Source organism: Myotis lucifugus, unplaced genomic scaffold, assembly GCF_000147115.1.
Source record: "Myotis lucifugus unplaced genomic scaffold, Myoluc2.0 scaffold_4, whole genome shotgun sequence".
NCBI classification, from domain to species: domain Eukaryota; kingdom Metazoa; phylum Chordata; class Mammalia; order Chiroptera; family Vespertilionidae; genus Myotis; species Myotis lucifugus.
The window spans coordinates 12,886,180-12,904,601 of NW_005871052.1; the positions used below are offsets into that span (position 1 = coordinate 12,886,180).

The window sequence follows — 18,422 nt, forward strand, 5'->3', positions numbered from 1 at the left end:
GAGGCTCAAGAAAAGGATCACGCAGAGTAGGGCTTGGAACTTGGATGAGGTCAGCTAATCACTGCTGAGACTGTTTTAGTTTTACCATGTCAATTCTAAGCCTCAGACACATTAGCAGCTGCTCAGAAACAAATAGCAATTTTGAGACCTCTCCTAATGAGAATACCCCAATCCCCCAGCCCATTTTCTTTCAAAGACGCTTTCCTCCCATCCTTACTACTTCTGTGTACCAATAGCACAGATATTTGTCAACCACAGTATGCATCCAATCCCTGACATGTTTGCCACATGGATACTTGATAAAACCTACTGCTCAGTTCTTGAGACAGAACACCCCTCCCTCCCTTCCCCTCCAAAAATAGCACAGAAAATGAAAAGGATTAAAATGTATTTTAATAAGTTGATGCTTCATTACCGCTCCATTTTCAGAAAAAAAACTCCGAAGGTATCAGGAACAAATCAAACATGGTACACCAATAAAAAAAAAAAAAGCACAGCATAACTACATAAGATAGGCAATGCTAAGAGCTACTGTTGGACATTTCATCATACAGCAACCCTGTTCCCAAGGTTGTACTAGGCCTATCAAGAAAAGCTGTGAACAGCAACATCAGACACAAAAGGGCCATTCCTGGGTTGTCCTTACCCAAGAAAAAGATGGAGGCTAGTTAACACAAGATTTTTTTTTTTTTAAAGATATACTAAAATGAAAATCTCTAAGAGAAAAATGTCTTCCTTAGGATATGAAGGGATAATATATGGGGTATAACAGAACCGTATGCATGTATGTTATCTGTGACCTCTGCGGACATTGCCTGAATTCCCACCTGGGAGTGAATCAAGTGATGGAGGATGTTTGTGGTTTTTGTGGTACATGTGGCAGTGTCTCCGGGGTCGGGAAATTTAAGAATGAGAATGCAAATAGAACAGGATAAACAGAATGGAATGATCAAGATTCATGGGGGCTCTAACTGGATCCACTTTGCCATCGCCCCCCACCCCTGGCCTTCAATAATCTCGAGACTTCAGGAATGCACCACACAGACACAATTAAACAATATACCACACAGAAATGATTTGTTAAATATCACCCCTCCCTTGACCTCTGTCTCCAGCATACTCCCTAGAGTAGTACAGGTAGGGAAGATCTAACTATTGGGAGGAATCCCTAACACTTTTCCAGGTAGAATTCTGGCTAGTCCAAAAAGGGTCCTTCTCTTAAGGGTTTTGGGAAACTAGACACTGCAATTTTATTAGTATCGGCGACGTTTGTTTGGAGCAAAATCAGCTCCAGGAGCTGCACGGTTGAATGCAGGAGGGGTTCCACCAATTGCCCCTATTCCTTCCATTGTAGCAGCTTGGCCAAAGCGTTCGGTAGTTGGTGGGGTCTTAAAGAGAAAAAGAGAGAAACATTACAAAATAACCTATATCCTAAGCTTCCCACCCATCTGTAGTCCTTCCCTTGGAGGCCATTTCCACCCCAATTATTTTTTAAAATATATTTATATTGATTTCAGAGAGGAAGGGAGGATAGAGATAGAAATATCAATGATGAAAGAGGACCATCAATCAGCTGCCTCCTGCATGCTCCCCACTGGGGACCAAGCCCACAACCCAGGCATGTGCCCCTGGCTGGAATCGAACCTGGGACCACTCAGTCCGCAGGCCGACGCTCTATCCACTGCGCCAAACCAGCCAGGGCTCCACCTGCTGGGGATGCCTAATCATGTTTAAAATTCTAGCGGAGCCTGGCCAGCATGGCTCATGCTTCAGTGACCTATGAACCAGGAGGTCACAGTTCCATTCCTTGTCAAGGCACATGCCTGGGTTGTGGGGCGTGCAGGAGGCAGACATGATTCTCTCTCATCATTGATGTTTCTATCTCTCTCTCCCTTGCCCTTCTGCTCTGAAATCAATGAAAACAACAACAAAAAAACTCTAGCGGATAGCCCGGCTGGAGTACATAGTGGTTGAGTGTCGACCTATGAACCAGGAGGTCACCGTTCAATTCCTAGTCAGGGCACATGCCCAGGTTGTGGGCTCGATCCCATGTGCGGTGTGCAGGAGGCAGCCAATCAATGATCATCTCTCATCACTGATGTATCTCTCTCTCTCTCCCTTCCTGTCTGAAATCAACAACAACAAAAAAATACATTAAAAAAAAAAAGACTCTAGCGCAGTGGTTCTCAACCTTCTGGCCCTTTAAATACAGTTCCTCATGTTGTGACCCAACCATAAAATTATTTTTGTTGCTACTTCATAACTGTAATGTTGCTGTTATGAATCGTAATGTAAATATCTGATATGCAGGATGGTCTTAGGCGACCCCTGTGAAAGGGTCGTTCGACCGCCAAATGGGTCACGACCCACAGGTTGAGAACCGCTGCTCTAGCGGATAGATGTCCCTGAAAGGAAGGTTGCCTGAATTACGGACCCACCCAACCATCCCACCTTTAACTTTTTATCCCTATTCTTTCTTCCTCTTCTTTATCCCTATTCTTTAAATATATTTTTATTGATTTTTCAGAGAGGAGGGGAGAGGGATAGAGTCAGAAACATTGATGAGAGAGAAACATCGATCAGCTGCTTCCTGCACACTCCCCACCAGGGATGTGCCCGCAACCAAGGCACATGCCCCTGACCGGAATCGAACCTGGGAGCCTTCAGTCCATAGGCCGACGCTCTATCCACTTAGCCAAACCGGTTAGGGCTATCCCTATTCTTATTAGCTAAGCAATATTACATACTAAATTCCTAAGATGGTTAAGTTCTACCTATGTCCTTTTTGATGAACTAGGTACATGGACAAGGCAGGCCATCACTTTTCAAGCAACCTGAAGCCTATCCAGTTTTAACATTTTGATATAAGAACTAAAATCACCTCAGGATTGTATGAACCATAAAGTATATTTTGAGACTCGTTTACTCAGGAGTCCAAAATAAAGACCTTGAGGTTACATTGGATAACAGTAGTTCTAATACTGTTATCTGTAGCAAAATCATGGCAGGCCAAGCGACTATGGAAGCAAAGTCCTTTCTCCTCCCATCACCATTCAGGGTTACTGTTAAGGTCCTGCAGTTATTACCAATCCCAAGGTTCCATCTGGCATCATAGTGGCAGGTCCTGGAGGAGCTGGTGTACCAGCAGGCACAGGAGCAGGGGGCATGGCACCTCTGTTGTTTATTCCCATAGCACCTAAAGCAGAGTAGTGTGATCAGTACAGGAGAAAGATATCATCTGTCTCTTTCTGTTCTAAAGTTAACAATTCAACAAGACCTTTGGGCTAAGACATGTTACCCCACCCCAAAAAACGATGCTCCCAGAAATGTGAATCCCTTAAATCTGGAATACATAAAATAAGCTACATAGTTCACCAGAGACAAGACAAAAAGGGAAATCAGAGCCATTAATCTCCTGAGTCCTTACCTCCCATAGCCATCTGGCCCATCCGTATCTCCTGCTCTCTCTGAAAAACAAAAAAACACTAAAGACAGTCTAAGACAGCACTGCATTCTCCCACAATCCATTGAAGACCACACACTAAGGAAAGTATAGAGTGATAACACATCCTAAGTATACTGAGACCAAGCTGAGGAACACCAACAATTCCTCACTAGTTATACAGTGAGTTCAAGATCAGAGCTACTAGGACACAAGTCAGTCTCCTATTAGGTACAAGAGAGTTATGAAAGGAAAGGGGAAAGATAGTCAATTTTTTCCTATAGCTCCAACCTATATAACTTGAAGGACAGCAATGGACTAGTCACTAGACAAGGGTGCTACAGAATTGGATATATCTCATCCTGCAGTCACTGAGTCTGAATAGCATATACTAGTCCCAGCTTTTCATCCTAAATAGCCCATGGGGCAAAAAGAGCTCTCCTTCAAACCTTACCTTTCCTTCCTATGAATTATTTCTAAAAGGAGTTTCACAGAATGGAAAAATTGATCATAACCTGGTATGTTGTATAGTCCTAGTGGGCAGACAATTCATGGTGGGTTTGTCATATCACGACTGGACTGGTACATCATGGGCACAAAGGAGATATACCGCATCAGGGAAGGTTCCCTTGAATCCTTCCTGCTGTCGCCGCATCATTTCTTCCTGCTGTCGCCTCATCTCTTCCTCACGGCGCCTGCGCTCTTCCTCCTGCCTACAGAGAGTCACCAAAGTATTTAAGCAGAGGCATTCCAGAACTTAAGCTGATTATCTTAATAGGGGACTCAGCCAAGAGGATCAAGAGCCTACTGAAGCCCTAGCCAGTTTGGCTCAGTGGATAGAATGTCGGCCTGTGGACTGAAGGTTCCCGGGTTTGATTCTGGTCAAGGGCATATGCCTGGGTTGTGGGTTCAATCTCCAGTACGGGGCATGCAGGAGGCAGCCGATCAATGATTCTGTCTTATCATTAATGTTTCTATCTCTCACTCCCTCTCCCTTCCTCTCTGAAATCAATAAATATATATATATATAGTTTAAAAAGAGCCAACTGGAAACTATCATAGCTCTCCAGGAAGTTCAATGTTAAATGTGCCCAGCCCTAAAGCAACCCTGATGTGCCCCTTAGGGGAAAAAGTTCTTTCTCAAAGGAGCCTCATGAGACCAGCACTCAGCTGTTTTCTCTTTAGTGTAGCCGTAATTCCCAGAACCACTGGCAGCTGAAACATCTCCCATCCAAAGGGAGAACTTCAGAAACAGCCAGGAAATGTTTGCCAATATATTTATAAATGCATGAGGTAGCTTGGTGGTAGGAAGCAGGAGTGAGACATTATGAGAGAAAAAGGGTTGAGAAGAGTTACCTGAGCTCCAGTTGCTTTCGTTTTTGCACTTCTTGGTTGTGCAGCTCTTCCATCCTCCGAAGTTCTTCTTGACGCCTCATCAAATCTAGAAAAACAACAGACTTGATTGAGAGTATTCTTCATTCTCCTCATATGGACCCAATAATTTTTCATAATTAAAGATCCAGAAAGCAAAAGGGATATATAATCCCTGAGTGGCCATTCGAGGTATCCAGATTCCAAAAATAAAGCCAAACCTATTATTCCTTCTCCACAGAATCCAGTATTTTCTGCCACATCTCCAAGCTCATTTGCCTACCAAGATCAACAAAATATTTCAGAGAATAAAAGTAGAGGTTTAGGCCTTTCTCTACCGATTGATACTAAGAAACTCCGGAAAAACTTATTTTGTTGTTCTTTTAGTTTTAAGACTTAGAGGCCTATACTCACCCTGCCTCATTAGCATGACCTGGTGCTCATGGCGAGCAGCCTCCATCTCCATTTCCAGTTTCTCACGAGCTTCCTTGATGTTGCGGTCCACTTGGTCCTGCTGCTGTTTCTCCATCTCAATGAGTGCCTTCCAGCGCATGGCATATTCATACTCGAAGGAGCCAGGCTGTGCAAATCTAGGTGGCTGCTCCCTCTCCCTAAAGACAAGGTTCCTGGGTTACTAAAACTCTGCCTAAGATGACAACTAAGCAATGTATTCCTTCTGAATGCCAAGATAATGGTTGCTAGTAAATACATATAACAAAGACCTGCCTCTTTTACACATCCCTTTACAAGCTTCCTTAAGAATAGGCCAACAGCTAACAGGGAATATGTCAGGACAACATACTTGTGAAATTGCTGGTTCTTTATAACCAGCTTCTCTGGAAGTCCTTCTTCATCATCTAACTGGTCCATGGGCTCCACAGTCACAGGTCGAGGAAATCTGGGAAAAAGAAAGATCAAATCATACCCTATAGTAGGCTTCCTCTCTACACCTGCCACTGACACATGAACTAGTTTTAGGGGTCAGGACAAGACAATTAAACTTTTGAAGGAGTTTTAAACCCAGTCCCAAGTAACCAATATCTCTTAATGGCGTTATGTGGAATCTGGGGTTGATAGGATCAAGTCAGGCTTCAGACCTCTGAATCTAGCCTTTAAGGAGATGTTCAGCCTGGCCAGTGTAGCTCTGTGGTTGAGCAACAACCCATGAACCAAGAGGTCACCGGTTCGATTCCTGATCAGGGCACATGCAGGCATGATCCCCAGTGGGGGTTGTGCGGGAGGCAACCGATTGATGTTTCTCTCTCTCCATCCCTCTCCCTTCCTCTCTAAAAACAATAAAAACATAATTTTAAAAAAAGATGTTCAAAGTAAGTAGATACAGTACTTAAGTGTAGCCTAACTATTCTCTACAGAACTCCAGACAACAACTTGGGATAAATTCTAAGATGTTGCATGCACAAAACAACTTTTCAGATTTATAAAACTTCAAAGGGGAGACTTAACACTGATTAAATGACCCACTGAAGGACTGAAAAAATTTAACTTAAAAAAAATATATATCCTGCCCTAGCTGTTTTGGCTCAGTGGATAGAGCGTCAGCATGTGGACTCAAGGGTCCCGGTTTCAATTACGGTCAAGGGCACATGGGGCACATGCCCGGGTTGCGGGCTCGATCCCCAGTGGGAGGTGTGCAGGAGGCAGCCGATCAATGATTCTCTCTCATCACTGATGTTTTTATCTCTTTCTCCCTCTCCCTCCCTCTCTGAAATCAATAAAAAATATACTTAAAAAAATCCTCACCCAAGGATATTTTATTGATTTGAGAGAGAGAAGAAGGGGGAGAGACAGAAACATCAATCGACTGCCTCCCGAATATGCCCAATCAGGGAAACCTGCAACATTTTGGTGTACGGGATGACACTCCAATCAACTGAGCTAGGGCTATTAATTAAAGTTTATTTTTTAATCCTCAAACTATACTTGTGTTAATTTAAGATTATGTTAAAAACTCTACTAGCCCAGCCGGCATAGCTCAGTGGCTGAGCATCAACCTATGAACCAGGAGGTCACAGTTTGATTCCTGAACAGGGCACATGCCCTGGTTGTAGGCTCAATCCTCCATGTGGGGCATGCAGGAGGCAGCCAATCAATGATTCTCTCTAATCATTGATGTTTCTATCTCTCCCTCTCACTTCCTCTCTGAAATCAAGAAAAATATATTTTAAAAAAACCTACTAGAAAGCTGAATTAGTATGAACAGTATTTTAAATGCGCACAGGAAGAGGGTTTCTAAAGGCTAACTTCCCAGACAACAACGGGCCCTTACTCACGTGGTTAGCAGGAAGGAACCTTCACTGCATCTGTCCAGAGCTTTCCGAGCAGCTGGCTTCCCTGAGAATTCAACAATGCCTTTTCCTGAGGGCCTTCCTCGATCATCCACAATGACTACGGCCCTCTCCACCTGGCCGAACACAGAAAAAGCTTCCTCCAGCAGTTCGTTGGACACATACTGAGGAAGGTTTCGGACCGTAAGGGATGCACTATGGCAGGCAAAGCGCACACGCAGCTGCTTTCCACGGAGTGGCATGTTGTCCAGCTCTACTTTAGCAATCTCCGCTAGGGTTCGTGTTTCCTAGGAAGCAGAGGATAGTTAGAATAACTGGGTTTAACAGACCAACTACACAGCTATCAAGAATTTAAAGTAGCACCCGGCCAGCATGGCTCAGTGGTTGAGCCTTGCTTGACCTATGAACAAGGAGGTCATGGTTCAATTCCTGGCCAGGGCACATGCCCAGGTTGTGGGCTCGATCCCCAGTGTGGGGCATGCAGGAGACAGCCAATCAATGATTCTCTCTCATCATTGATGTTTCTCTCTCTCTCTTTTCCTCTCTCAAATCAATAAAATGAATGTTTTTAAAAGATTCTAAAATAGCATAGCTCAATACAAAATATCTTAAAAAAAAAAAAAAAAAAGCTTAGCCCTAGGTGGTTTGGCTCAGTGGATTAAGCATCAACCCATGATTCCAGTCAAGGACATATACCTTGGTTGCAGGCTCGATCCCCGGCCCTGATCAGGGCATGTATGGGAGGCAACCAATTGATGTCTCTCACATCAATGTTTCTCTCTCTCTGTCTCTCCATCCTCCCTTTCACTCTCTCTAAAAATCAATAGAAAAACATTCGCGGGTGAGGATTAACACACACACACAAAAAAAACAACAACAACAACAAAAAAACAAGGAGCTTGGCAACAGCATATAAAGAAGCATGGATAGAACAGAAAGAATGGAATTGTGTGTGTTTCAGATCACTCTTTGGTTAGCCTAACTGTTTTGATGGCCCTGAAAAACCAATTGGACATCCTAAAAGTTAGTAACACTTACATCAGTGGTTCTCAACCTTCCTAATGCCACGACCCTTTAATACAGTTCCTCATGTTGTGGTGACCCCCAACCATAAAATTATTTTCGTTGCTATTCAGAACTGTAATTTTGCTACTGTTATGAATCATAATGTAAATATCTGATACGCAGGATGTATTTTCATTGTTACAAACTGAACATAATTAAAGCATAGTGATTAATCACAAAAACAATATGTAATTATATGTGTTTTCTGATGGTCTTAGGCGACCCCTGTGAAAGGGTCGTTCAATCCCCAAAGGGGTCGAGACCCACAAGTTGAGAACCGCTGACTTACATGGTCATCAGTATCACAGGTTATTCTCCCAAGGGTAACATATTATCTGGACAACAAATGATGAGCATAAAACCTATCCTTACAATACAGTAGAGCTAGAATTTTTAAATTTCAGCTAGCTACAAATAACTTAACCAGAATCTCTTATGTCCTCCAAGAGGCCTCTTTAGAACCACAAACCTTGATTGGACCCCCTTCATATTACTAAAGAGGAATCTGAGCCCCAGAGAAAATTACTTGCCTATATAGTCTTTAGTGAGTGGTATATCTGGAAGGAATACTAGTTCTGACCGCATCAAGTTCCTCATTTATGGAGATAAAATAATGCCTAGAAAGGTTTCCCCCCATATACTTAACACGTTTCCTAAATCAAATCAGATTTTTGAAAAAGATCTGGTCAATCGGGAAAAAAGGAGACATGTAAAACTTTAGACAAAAAAGAAATATATATATATAGATTAAAAAATAAATTTTAAAAAAATAATTAAGATAATAAGTTTTATGTTATGTATATTTTAGCACAATTAAATTTTTAAAAATATATACAGCCCTGACCGATGTGGCTCAGTTGGTTTAGCATCATCCGGTGCACTGAAAGGTTGCCAATTTGATTACCGGTCAGGACACATGCCCAGGTTGCTGGTTGGATCCATGGTCAGGGTGCGTGCGGGAGTCAACTGACTGATGTTTCTCTCTCTCTCTCCCTTCCACTCTCTCTCAAACCCAATAAAAACAATATTTTTTAAGAAACCTATGAGGAAAAATTTTTAAATCTGCATTTTTTTGTCCTATTCCATCAACTATAAGCTTTTAGCAGAGCATCTGAGAATTATTTACTGCCTTATTTTCCATATCCATTATTCCCCAGCTTCCCCATCTTTGCTCTATAAGCCTACAGTTGCTTACCAAGCGGATAAAGCCGAAGCCCTTATCCTTATGAATGAAGACTTCGCCTGCCTTCCCATATTTCTCAAATAGTTTCCTCATTTCCTCCTCAGTGATGTCAGGAGGAAGATTGCCCACAAAAAGCCGGCTACGTTGGGTGAAGGTCTTCTCTCCTGGTTTCCTAAAATTCTTCAGGTCAATAGTCAAGCCTTCATCTGAGAGAAGACAAGAGATTTACAGTCATTCTCAAAGAGCTACAACTACTGCTAGATTAGGAAACCTAATTGCTATAGAAAAGCCAAACACCATTCCCCAATGCAATCTATCCACTAACCACGTATCACTAAATTGCACCTAAGAATATGAAAGCAGTACGTAGAGATGGGGGCGGGGGAGGACTACTGTGGGCCAGGAGCCAACTTGGACTAAATCGAAGTTAGGAAGACAATACAGGAGCTATTGGCCAAAGAGAAAATTAAGCAAGTCAAGGAACTCTATGTGAGAAGGAACAGATTTTTGAAGTATAAAGCACAATTGCTCCATTTCCCAATCTCACTCATCTTCATAACCTTACAGTTCCCATTCTCTCAGGCTTGGGGGTAACAGAATGAAAAGAAATGAGTTAGGCCCTAGCCAGTTTTGGTTTAATGGATAGAGCGTCAGCCTGCGGACTGAAGGGTCCTGGGTTCGATTCTGGTCAAGGGCACATGCCCGGGTTGTGGGCTCGATCCCCAGTAGGGGGCGTGCGGGAGGCAGCCAATCAATGATTCTCTCTCATCATTGATGTTTCTATCTCTCTCTCCCTTTCCTTTCCTCTCTGAAATCAATAAAAATATATCTTTAAAAAAAAAAAAGAAATGAGTTAGAAAAAAATATCCTAAATAGAAATCTCAGGAAATAAAAAGGTTTGAAGTAGGTTCCACTCTCCCCCCCCCCAAACCATTTATTTCCTCTATGCCCTTTCCCACCTCCACCCTCTGCCACAATCACCACATTGTTGTCAATGTCCATGAGTTCTTCCCCCCCCCCTATTTTAGGTTCTAGTCTTAGAACCTAAAGTTCAAAGTTTGCTGAACAAGTGGAAACATACCTTTAAAGACTTTTCACTGATTACAAATGGGCTGGCACAGGCCCCAGGCTAAAAGTGTAATAATACTCAGTACCAGACTACTTCTCCATTAAGTCTTAAAGACTTGTTCTATATATTCCCTAAGTACCAGTCATCTGATTACCTCCAGGAAACCAAGCTCTGAGGCAAAACATGAAGACATCTGTTTAGCCAACACAGCAAAGCAACCTATACTCAACTGCTATCCCTACATGCCTGCTCCTTGGTTTCAGAGAATCAGCCTTTTTCTATCTTAAGAAGAATTAAGAGGTAAATAGAACAAAGACCTATTCCTTTATAATACCAAAAGACTAATCTAAAAATCAAGAACCCAGCCCTAGCCAGTTTGGCTCAGTGGATAGAACATCGGTCTATGGACTGAAGGGTCTCAGTTCAATTCCGGTCAAGGGCACATGTCCAGGTTGCAGGCTTGATCCCTAGTAGGGGGCATGCAGGAGGCAGCCGATCAATGATTCTCTCTCACCCTTGATGTTTCTGTCTCTCACTCCCTCTCCTTTCCTCTCTGAAATAAATAAAAATATATTTTAAAAAAATCAAGAACCCATTCCCAAAAGGGAACCTATCTCTACCCCATTACTTAGCATGCACTCACTTTGGCTGCTGGCTTGTTGTCCATTTGCAGGTATTGCTGGCGGCGGTGGCTGCTGCTGTTGCTGCTGGTGGTGCTGCTGGTGGTGATGCTGATGATGCTTTCTTGGAGCATGGTTTTGCTTCTCCAAGTTAAAGGTTTTATTGCTCTGCATTTTTTGTACCCTAAAAAGAAAATGTGGACTGTCAAATACATTCAGTGCTAAGAAGGCAGTCACCTTCCTGATGACTCATACTGTATGTCATCAATCATCGTTGGTATCCAGACTTTTGCCAGATCCTAACAACTGGTTATTTTGAACAAGTATGGCAAAGGAATACAATTCAGAAAAAACAACCAGGTATTAGCATTTATGTTGCACACAGAAACTGGACAAGTATCAGACAAGAACAGCTTGCACTAGAATGACCTGAGGAATCTTCTAGTTCAATAATTTTACACATAATAGGAAACTACTTTTCCAAACAGATCTACCCCGTTAGCCCTATCATAAAATTATTAAAGTACATTTTAAAAACACAATGACTGCACTAGCCGGTTTGGCTCAGTGGATACAGCGTCAGCCTGTGGATTGAAGGGTCCCGGGTTTGATTCTGGTCAAGGGCATATACCTCCGTTTCAGGCTCCTCCCCGGCCGGGCTCGTACAAGAGGCACCAATCGATGTGTTTCTCTCTCACATCAATATTTCTCTCTCTGCCTTTCCCTCTCTCTAGAAATCATGGAAAGTATCCTTGGGTGAAGATTTTAAAAAATATATTCATAAACACAATGACTAAAATAGATTCTAGTTATCACAAGGACAAGAAACTATTAAGTCTTGTTCTTCTCTGGCACATTGCACAGTCCTAGCCTACACTAGATACTATGGAATGAACAACAGGAAAAGTATAGGCTGTGGAGTTAAGACATACTTAGGTTTCAAGCATGCTCCTAATACTAATTATGTACTACTTAGTAAATTACTTCTGCATTGGTTTCTTAAGCTGTTATAAAGGGTATAATAAATACCTACCTCTCTCAAGCTGGCTATGAGAATTAATAAATATGTGAAAACACTAATTCAAGTACTGGCACATAGTAAACACTCAGTAAATATTGTTGTTAATCAAAATAAAAAGGTAAATGGCTACCAAAGCAATAGCAGCCAATACAAAAAGATGAATATATAAACATAAAATGTTAAATTCTGTCATCTAAAAATTAAAATAAGATTAAAAGAAAATAAAATGAAAATTTCTGGCAAATCCAGATATTGGCAGTTAATGGTTTTAAACTGACATCCAAGGACAGTTCTTCAGTTAATGAAATAAAAGGGCTAAGTCAATTCTAAACACAAGACCCTCTAGTCAGAATTTAGCTGAAGGAAAGATGCAAAGAAAGACCTTATGGTGAATACATTATGATTCCTTTAAAATAGTGCAAGCTATATTATAGATGAAGTAACTGTTAATTTTGGATAATGGGCAAATAAGAATACTTTTATGTGTATAAACACATCCTTAATATATTTTGTATCATATCCCACCAAAACTGGGAACATCATTGCAATTATGAAATACTATATCCAAAAGTTGTTTCATAAGATAATAGGTAATAAGAACTATCAAGATGTTCATATACTTTAACTCAGGAATTCTGTTCCTAGAAATTCATCCTAAGAATAAGAATATAATTTTTTTTAATTTAAAAATCACACTCATGCAATATTCACTGCAATGGCCTTTATGGACAATAAAAATGACTTACATATCCAAAATCAGAGGCATAGTTTTTAATTAATTACGATACATCTATACAATGGAACATTACACAGTATTAAAAATTATGAAAACCATGTAAGCATGAAAAATGTTGATACTTTAAGAGGGAAAGAGTTTTTAAATTCATAAATGTAGACAAGGAACAGAAGGTAGGCAAAAATAAAAACTGTCCTGCTTGTTATAATTTATTGGTGATTTACTATTTTTTTTTTACTAAATCAATCATTCAACAAATAAATATTCACTGAATGCCAACTATTTGCTAGGCACTATTCTAGGTGCTTGGGATGCATCAATGAACAAAGCAAATATTCTTGCCTTCTGGGTCCTTACCTTCTAGTGAGAGACAAAACAATATACATAATAATTAAATCACATAGTAAAGAAGAGGAGTTACTGGAAAATAAAGAAAAAAGGGGGGGAGGAAAAAGAGGGGGGCAAAATAGATAGAGTGGAAGGTAGTAATTTTAAATAGAGCTGTGAGGTAACATGTCACTGGAAAGTTGACATTTAAGCCCAGACTTGAATTTCCTCATTTATGTCAGTTCATCAATTTTGTTTCTCATTAATAAGGTATCTATGACAAAATATATCTTTGTTATAGAAAACTTAGAAATAAAAACAAAAATAAATAAAAATCCAAAGACCCAGCATTAAAAAATAGTCACTGTTAACATTTTGGTATACCCTCCCAGTCACTGATTTATATATTTGTAGGTACTGTAAATAGGATATGATAAAAATTATTTTATAATGCCTTTTCTACTTTACGACACACGACTAACAGTTTTCATGTTACTGTATCTTCTACATTGTTAATGCACACAGTATTCAGCTGTTAACCAAGCCACTGTTGTGTTGGACATGGGCTGTTTCTAATTTTTCACCATTATGAACAATGCTCAAGCTAAATCTTGGGGCACAGCCCTGAGTAAATATTCCTCTCACAATTTCCATTTTTGCTTCTTCAGCTTCCAGAAAATACATTATCAGTTCAATGACTATAATCATAATGCACCATTGTATAGTCAGGTTTTCCTCATCTCTATAGCGAACATAATTATAATTTTTAACAGCTACATAAAGCCCATACGGATTTACTAAACTACTCTACTATGAGACATTTAGGTTGTTTTCAACATTTTCCTGATATAACACTGCAGTAAATATCTTTGTGCTTGTAGCTTTCTGCTTATTTCCTTAGGATAAAAATAGTATAACTGAATCTGTGACTCTTGCCACATAGTGCAGCACTGTTTTCTCAAAAAGTTGTAATAACTTTAAACGCCATGAATAGGTGTAGCAGTTTCACAGCAAATCTGTTCCGACTGCAGTCACCCGGGTTGCAGGCTAGTCCCCAACCCGTCAGGGGGCGTGCGGGAGGCAACCAGTAGATGTTTCTCTTATATCAATGTTTCTCTGTCTCTCCCCCCATCCCTTCCACTCTTTCCAAGAATCAATGGGAAAAAATATCCTGAGGGGGGGATTAGCAAAAAATAAAAAATTTAAAAATTAAGAAAAAGGAAATCATTATTTTAAAATAAGATATATATATAAAAGAAATAAAAGCATACAAAATTTAAAGTCTACCCCAGCAACAGTTGGGGGCAGGGTAAGGTGGGCATTAGAATCAGATATTTTCCTATTTGAGTCACAGATACTTTTTTTTTAGAGTCACAGCTATTAAACATCTCCCTTCCCTGATCCCAAAGTGGCCTATAACAGAAACTTGAATGATTTTCACAGCCATTTTTTCAACTAGGTCTTATCTCTGGCTAGAGTTCAAGGACCCTCTTTTTTTCCTCCAGCCTTTAACTAAGGCACTAGCCTCAGTACCTTGCATCCCATTCAGGAATCTACAATTTATAATTTACATGTTAAGAGAAATCCTTAGAGATCTATTCAAAACTAAAATATTAAAAACTCTCTTTACATCTTACCACACCTCATCATTCCATTTCAAAAAGATGTTCTAGACCATTTAAGATTACTTCAAGGGAAGTTATTTTATTTTAAAAAAATCTTTATTGTTGAAGGTATTACACATGTCTCCTTCCCCCCTTGACCTCTCAGCCCACTCCCACCCCCCAACACAGGCCCTCACTCCGCTATTGTCAGTGTCTATTGATTATGCTGATATGCATGCATATAAGTCCTTTGGTTGATCTCTTTTGGTTGCTCTCTTACTCCTTCTCTCTCCCCTGCTTTCCCTCTGAGGTTTGACAGTCTGTTCAATGCTTCTATGTCTCTGGATCTATTTTTGTTCATCAGCTTATGTTGTTCAAGGGGAGGTTATTTTTTATTTTAGAAAGTATAGTGTGGCAGTTAAGGTGATAATACAAAATATTGATCGACCATCATGTCAGGCACTGTGCTAAGTCTGCATTATCTCCTTTAGTAATCACAACTATTATTCTTCTGGATAAGAAAAATGATGCCCGCCCTGGCTGGTTTGGCTCACTGGCTAGAGCATTGGCCTGAGGACTGGGGGCGGGGGGGGGGGTCCCAGGTTTGATTCTGGTCAAGGGCACATGCCTGGGTTGTGGGCTCAATCCCCAGTGGGAGGTGTGCAGGAGGCAGCCAATCAATGATTCTCTCTTGTCATTAATGTTTCTGTCTCTCATCCTCTCCCTTCCTCTCTAAAATCAATTTTTTTAAAAAAAAAGAAAAGAAAAAAAAAAGAAAGAAAAATGATGCCCATCCAAGGTCACACAGTGTGATGGAGCATGGAGTGGAGAATCTCATACTCATCTCTATACTACAGGCTTTGTAATCACTCATTTCAATTTCAGAGTTCCAAACTAGCCATGTTACCTAACTTGAGCCTTAATTTCCTCACCTGTAAGATGGAGATAACAATATCTACCTCACAGGGCTGGTTATTTTAAGGACTAAATGAGATAATGTACATAGCAGACACTTGTTCCTGCTGGAAGCCACTACCCTTATTTCTACATATGGTAGGTGCTTCAGTTAGACAAATGTCATTAATTACATTCTTCCTCCACTCTTCTGGATGCTAGCAAAAGTCACTTGTGTAACCAAATTCCCTACCTTTGTGTTTTTAAATCAATGTCTCCATAATGCTCATCTTTATAATCTTCCCTTTCCATTTGTTCTTTCCCAAGCAGGCATTCAATGGTGAAGACTACGTAATATTGTATAAATCCCTTAAAACAGTGCCCAGAGAGTAGCTAAGTACTCAGTATTGTCCCTATCACCTACTTCTGATGATGACTACCAATACAATTTGGAAATATGTGCAGAAATCACTGCCCCCTAACCATGGGGCCTCTGAGAACAAAGTACAAAGATCAGCAGCAAGGATTTCTGTCTGTAAGACTAACCCTGATGAAGGACTTGCTTGAGAAACTATGTATCGCTGATTTAGAAAGACTAAGGCTACTGAGCATGAGATACAATTGCACAAGTGTTTAGATACAGGACCAAGTACATTACTGTATCACATATCTGAAAGCTACATAAATGTCCCCTTAATTTTCAGGGTAAGGATCAACTTTTTAAGTGGAAACATTCGGGAAAATCTGGTTAAAATCTACCAGACCCGATGGCCGCCTGGATGTGGATCAGCCTGAAAGCTGTAGAATGTACTAAGATGGTAAGGTCCTTTTTTATTTTCTAAGAGTTTCTTAGGACCTTTCATTTGATAACAAAGAAGCTGAACAAAGACAGTATAAATCTAGCCAGTGTACTCCGACTAGAGTTGGCAGATTTATCAAATAAAAATACACAACATAGTAAAATTTTTATTTACGATTAAAAATAAAGGATTTTTGTGTAAGTCCCATGCAACGTATACTAAAAAATAATTCGTTGTATGTGTCAAATTCAAATTTAACAGGGCGTCCTATATTTTATCTGGCTACCCTACACCTACCTCAACCTAGATTTAAGATAGCAAAGTGCCTCCCAGTCTTCTCTAACCTTGACTTCTCTGTTAAGAACACAAAGAAAGGTGTCACCTTACGACAATCGTTTCTCCGAGTGGAAAATAGCCAATAAAAAATCCATAAAATTAAGTTTCATTTTTTAAAAGTGATGCTACACGTGGGTCAAGCAGCTTAGGCAACAAGACTAAAAGTAAGGGCATACAGGAACCTGAGGAGGAAAGCGGAGGGGTCTGGACGAACAGAAGAACTTCCCAGGTAAGAGTTCTGACAAAGAAACATCGCTCGGGGTGCCCCAGTTGCTCATTCGGAATTCATGGCCTCGCGAGGCCGAGGGGAGGAGCGCCCTACAAAGCACCTCCTCCTCCTGCTGCGACTCCAAGGCTCTGGGATGATAGACCCCACACCCTCAGGCCCAGGGCGGCTCAAAGGCCCAGGAACTTATTGACAGGGCTAAGGTTCCAGGCCACGTCGCACAAAGAAAGGCGGCGGGAGAGGAAGCGGGAGTCAGGTTTGAGTGCGATGGGCCCCTCGCGTGCGCGGGTGGGCTGGGAAGCCAGTGGGATGGCGGGCACAAGGCCTCAAGGGGCCTTGGAAAGGGCCGACCTCCCTCCAAACCGAGCCTTGCCCTAGCCTCTTCCTTCACCGATTGTCGCGAGAAATCCTACTCCCCTCTCACACGAGAACTAAGTCGTCCCCAAACTCACCCTCTACCGACTGTTCTCTCCTCAAAGTAACGGCGACGCTACACGGCCTCTACCGTCCCAAGAAAAGAGCGCGCGACCGCCGGAAACGCAACGACAGAGCTCGGTGCCTCCCCAGGGGTACAAAGTGGCATTCTTGATTGGTTATCTGAACTGCCAATCAAGATTCTTCTTCAGAGGCGGAATCAGTTTTCCGCCATTTCTACGATCCTATTGGCTGCCGAATGCGAAAGACTTGAGTTCGTGTGAACGACGGATGGGGACAAAGAGCGAGGCTTTGTACCTAATGCGCATGCGCTAGTTTCGTCCGCTAGAGACCCAAAAGGAAGGGGGGTAGGGAGGGGATGGAGGCTCGGAAGGAGAGACGTAAAGGAGCTAACGGAAAGACTGGAAGACCAAGTGATGCGAGGTGGGAAAGGAGAGGGAGAAAAGGAAGAGTGAGGAAAATGGGAAGAGAGAGAGAAGGGAAGGAAATGTGCGCGTAGGCGTGCTCTGATGATTCCTGCACTGCGCCTGTGCAAGAAGCAAGAGCAACAATGTCATTGTATTCAGTAGTAGATCTAGTCTTTTCCTACTGAAAAAAAGGCCCCGCCATGTTTCTTTTTCACACTTCCTCATTAGGGCTTGCACTCTGATACTCCATACTTAATCAGGTTTTTAGTTGCTTCTCCTGCTGCCAGGTCTGCTCATGAAGCCCACCTGAAATAATCACTATGGTTATGGTTATTAAAAGGACTGGGGAGGGGAGGGAGAATTGATACCTTATTCTCTGTGATTACACAGAATTGTAGCCAGGTACTCATTTCCATGGTAACCAGGAAAACCAGCAGTCCAAACATCACTATTGTTCTTAAGATTTACAGAGGTTCAACAGGTGTCATCATTGCCATGGATACATTGTAGACCTCTAGATTCTAGATTCTGTAGGACAACAATCAGGTAATCCCCTTTATTTTTCAGTAACGCCTAACTA

General features: G+C 41.4%; 1 protein-coding gene across 2 annotated transcripts; it reads right to left on the bottom strand.

Moving 5' to 3' along the window:
* Window positions 1-371: 371 nt before the first annotated feature.
* On the bottom strand, window positions 372-17,577 carry NONO (non-POU domain containing octamer binding). Of its 2 annotated transcripts, XM_006082875.3 has the most exons (11): window positions 17,453-17,576; window positions 11,080-11,240; window positions 9,380-9,573; window positions 7,105-7,406; window positions 5,616-5,711; window positions 5,228-5,424; window positions 4,799-4,883; window positions 4,053-4,155; window positions 3,428-3,467; window positions 3,087-3,196; window positions 372-1,388 (listed from the first exon to the last, which is right to left on the bottom strand). In XM_006082875.3, exons 2-11 carry the CDS (start codon window positions 11,228-11,230, stop codon window positions 1,254-1,256), a joined length of 1,413 nt encoding a protein of 470 aa, XP_006082937.1. In that variant the 5' UTR covers window positions 11,231-11,240; window positions 17,453-17,576; the 3' UTR covers window positions 372-1,253. The 2 variants fall into 2 exon arrangements, 1 of the variants encoding a protein (XP_006082937.1); XR_002832120.1 differs by lacking the exon at window positions 372-1,388 and having other exon boundaries at window positions 3,958-4,155; window positions 17,453-17,577.
* Between the last annotated feature and the right edge of the window lie 845 nt (window positions 17,578-18,422).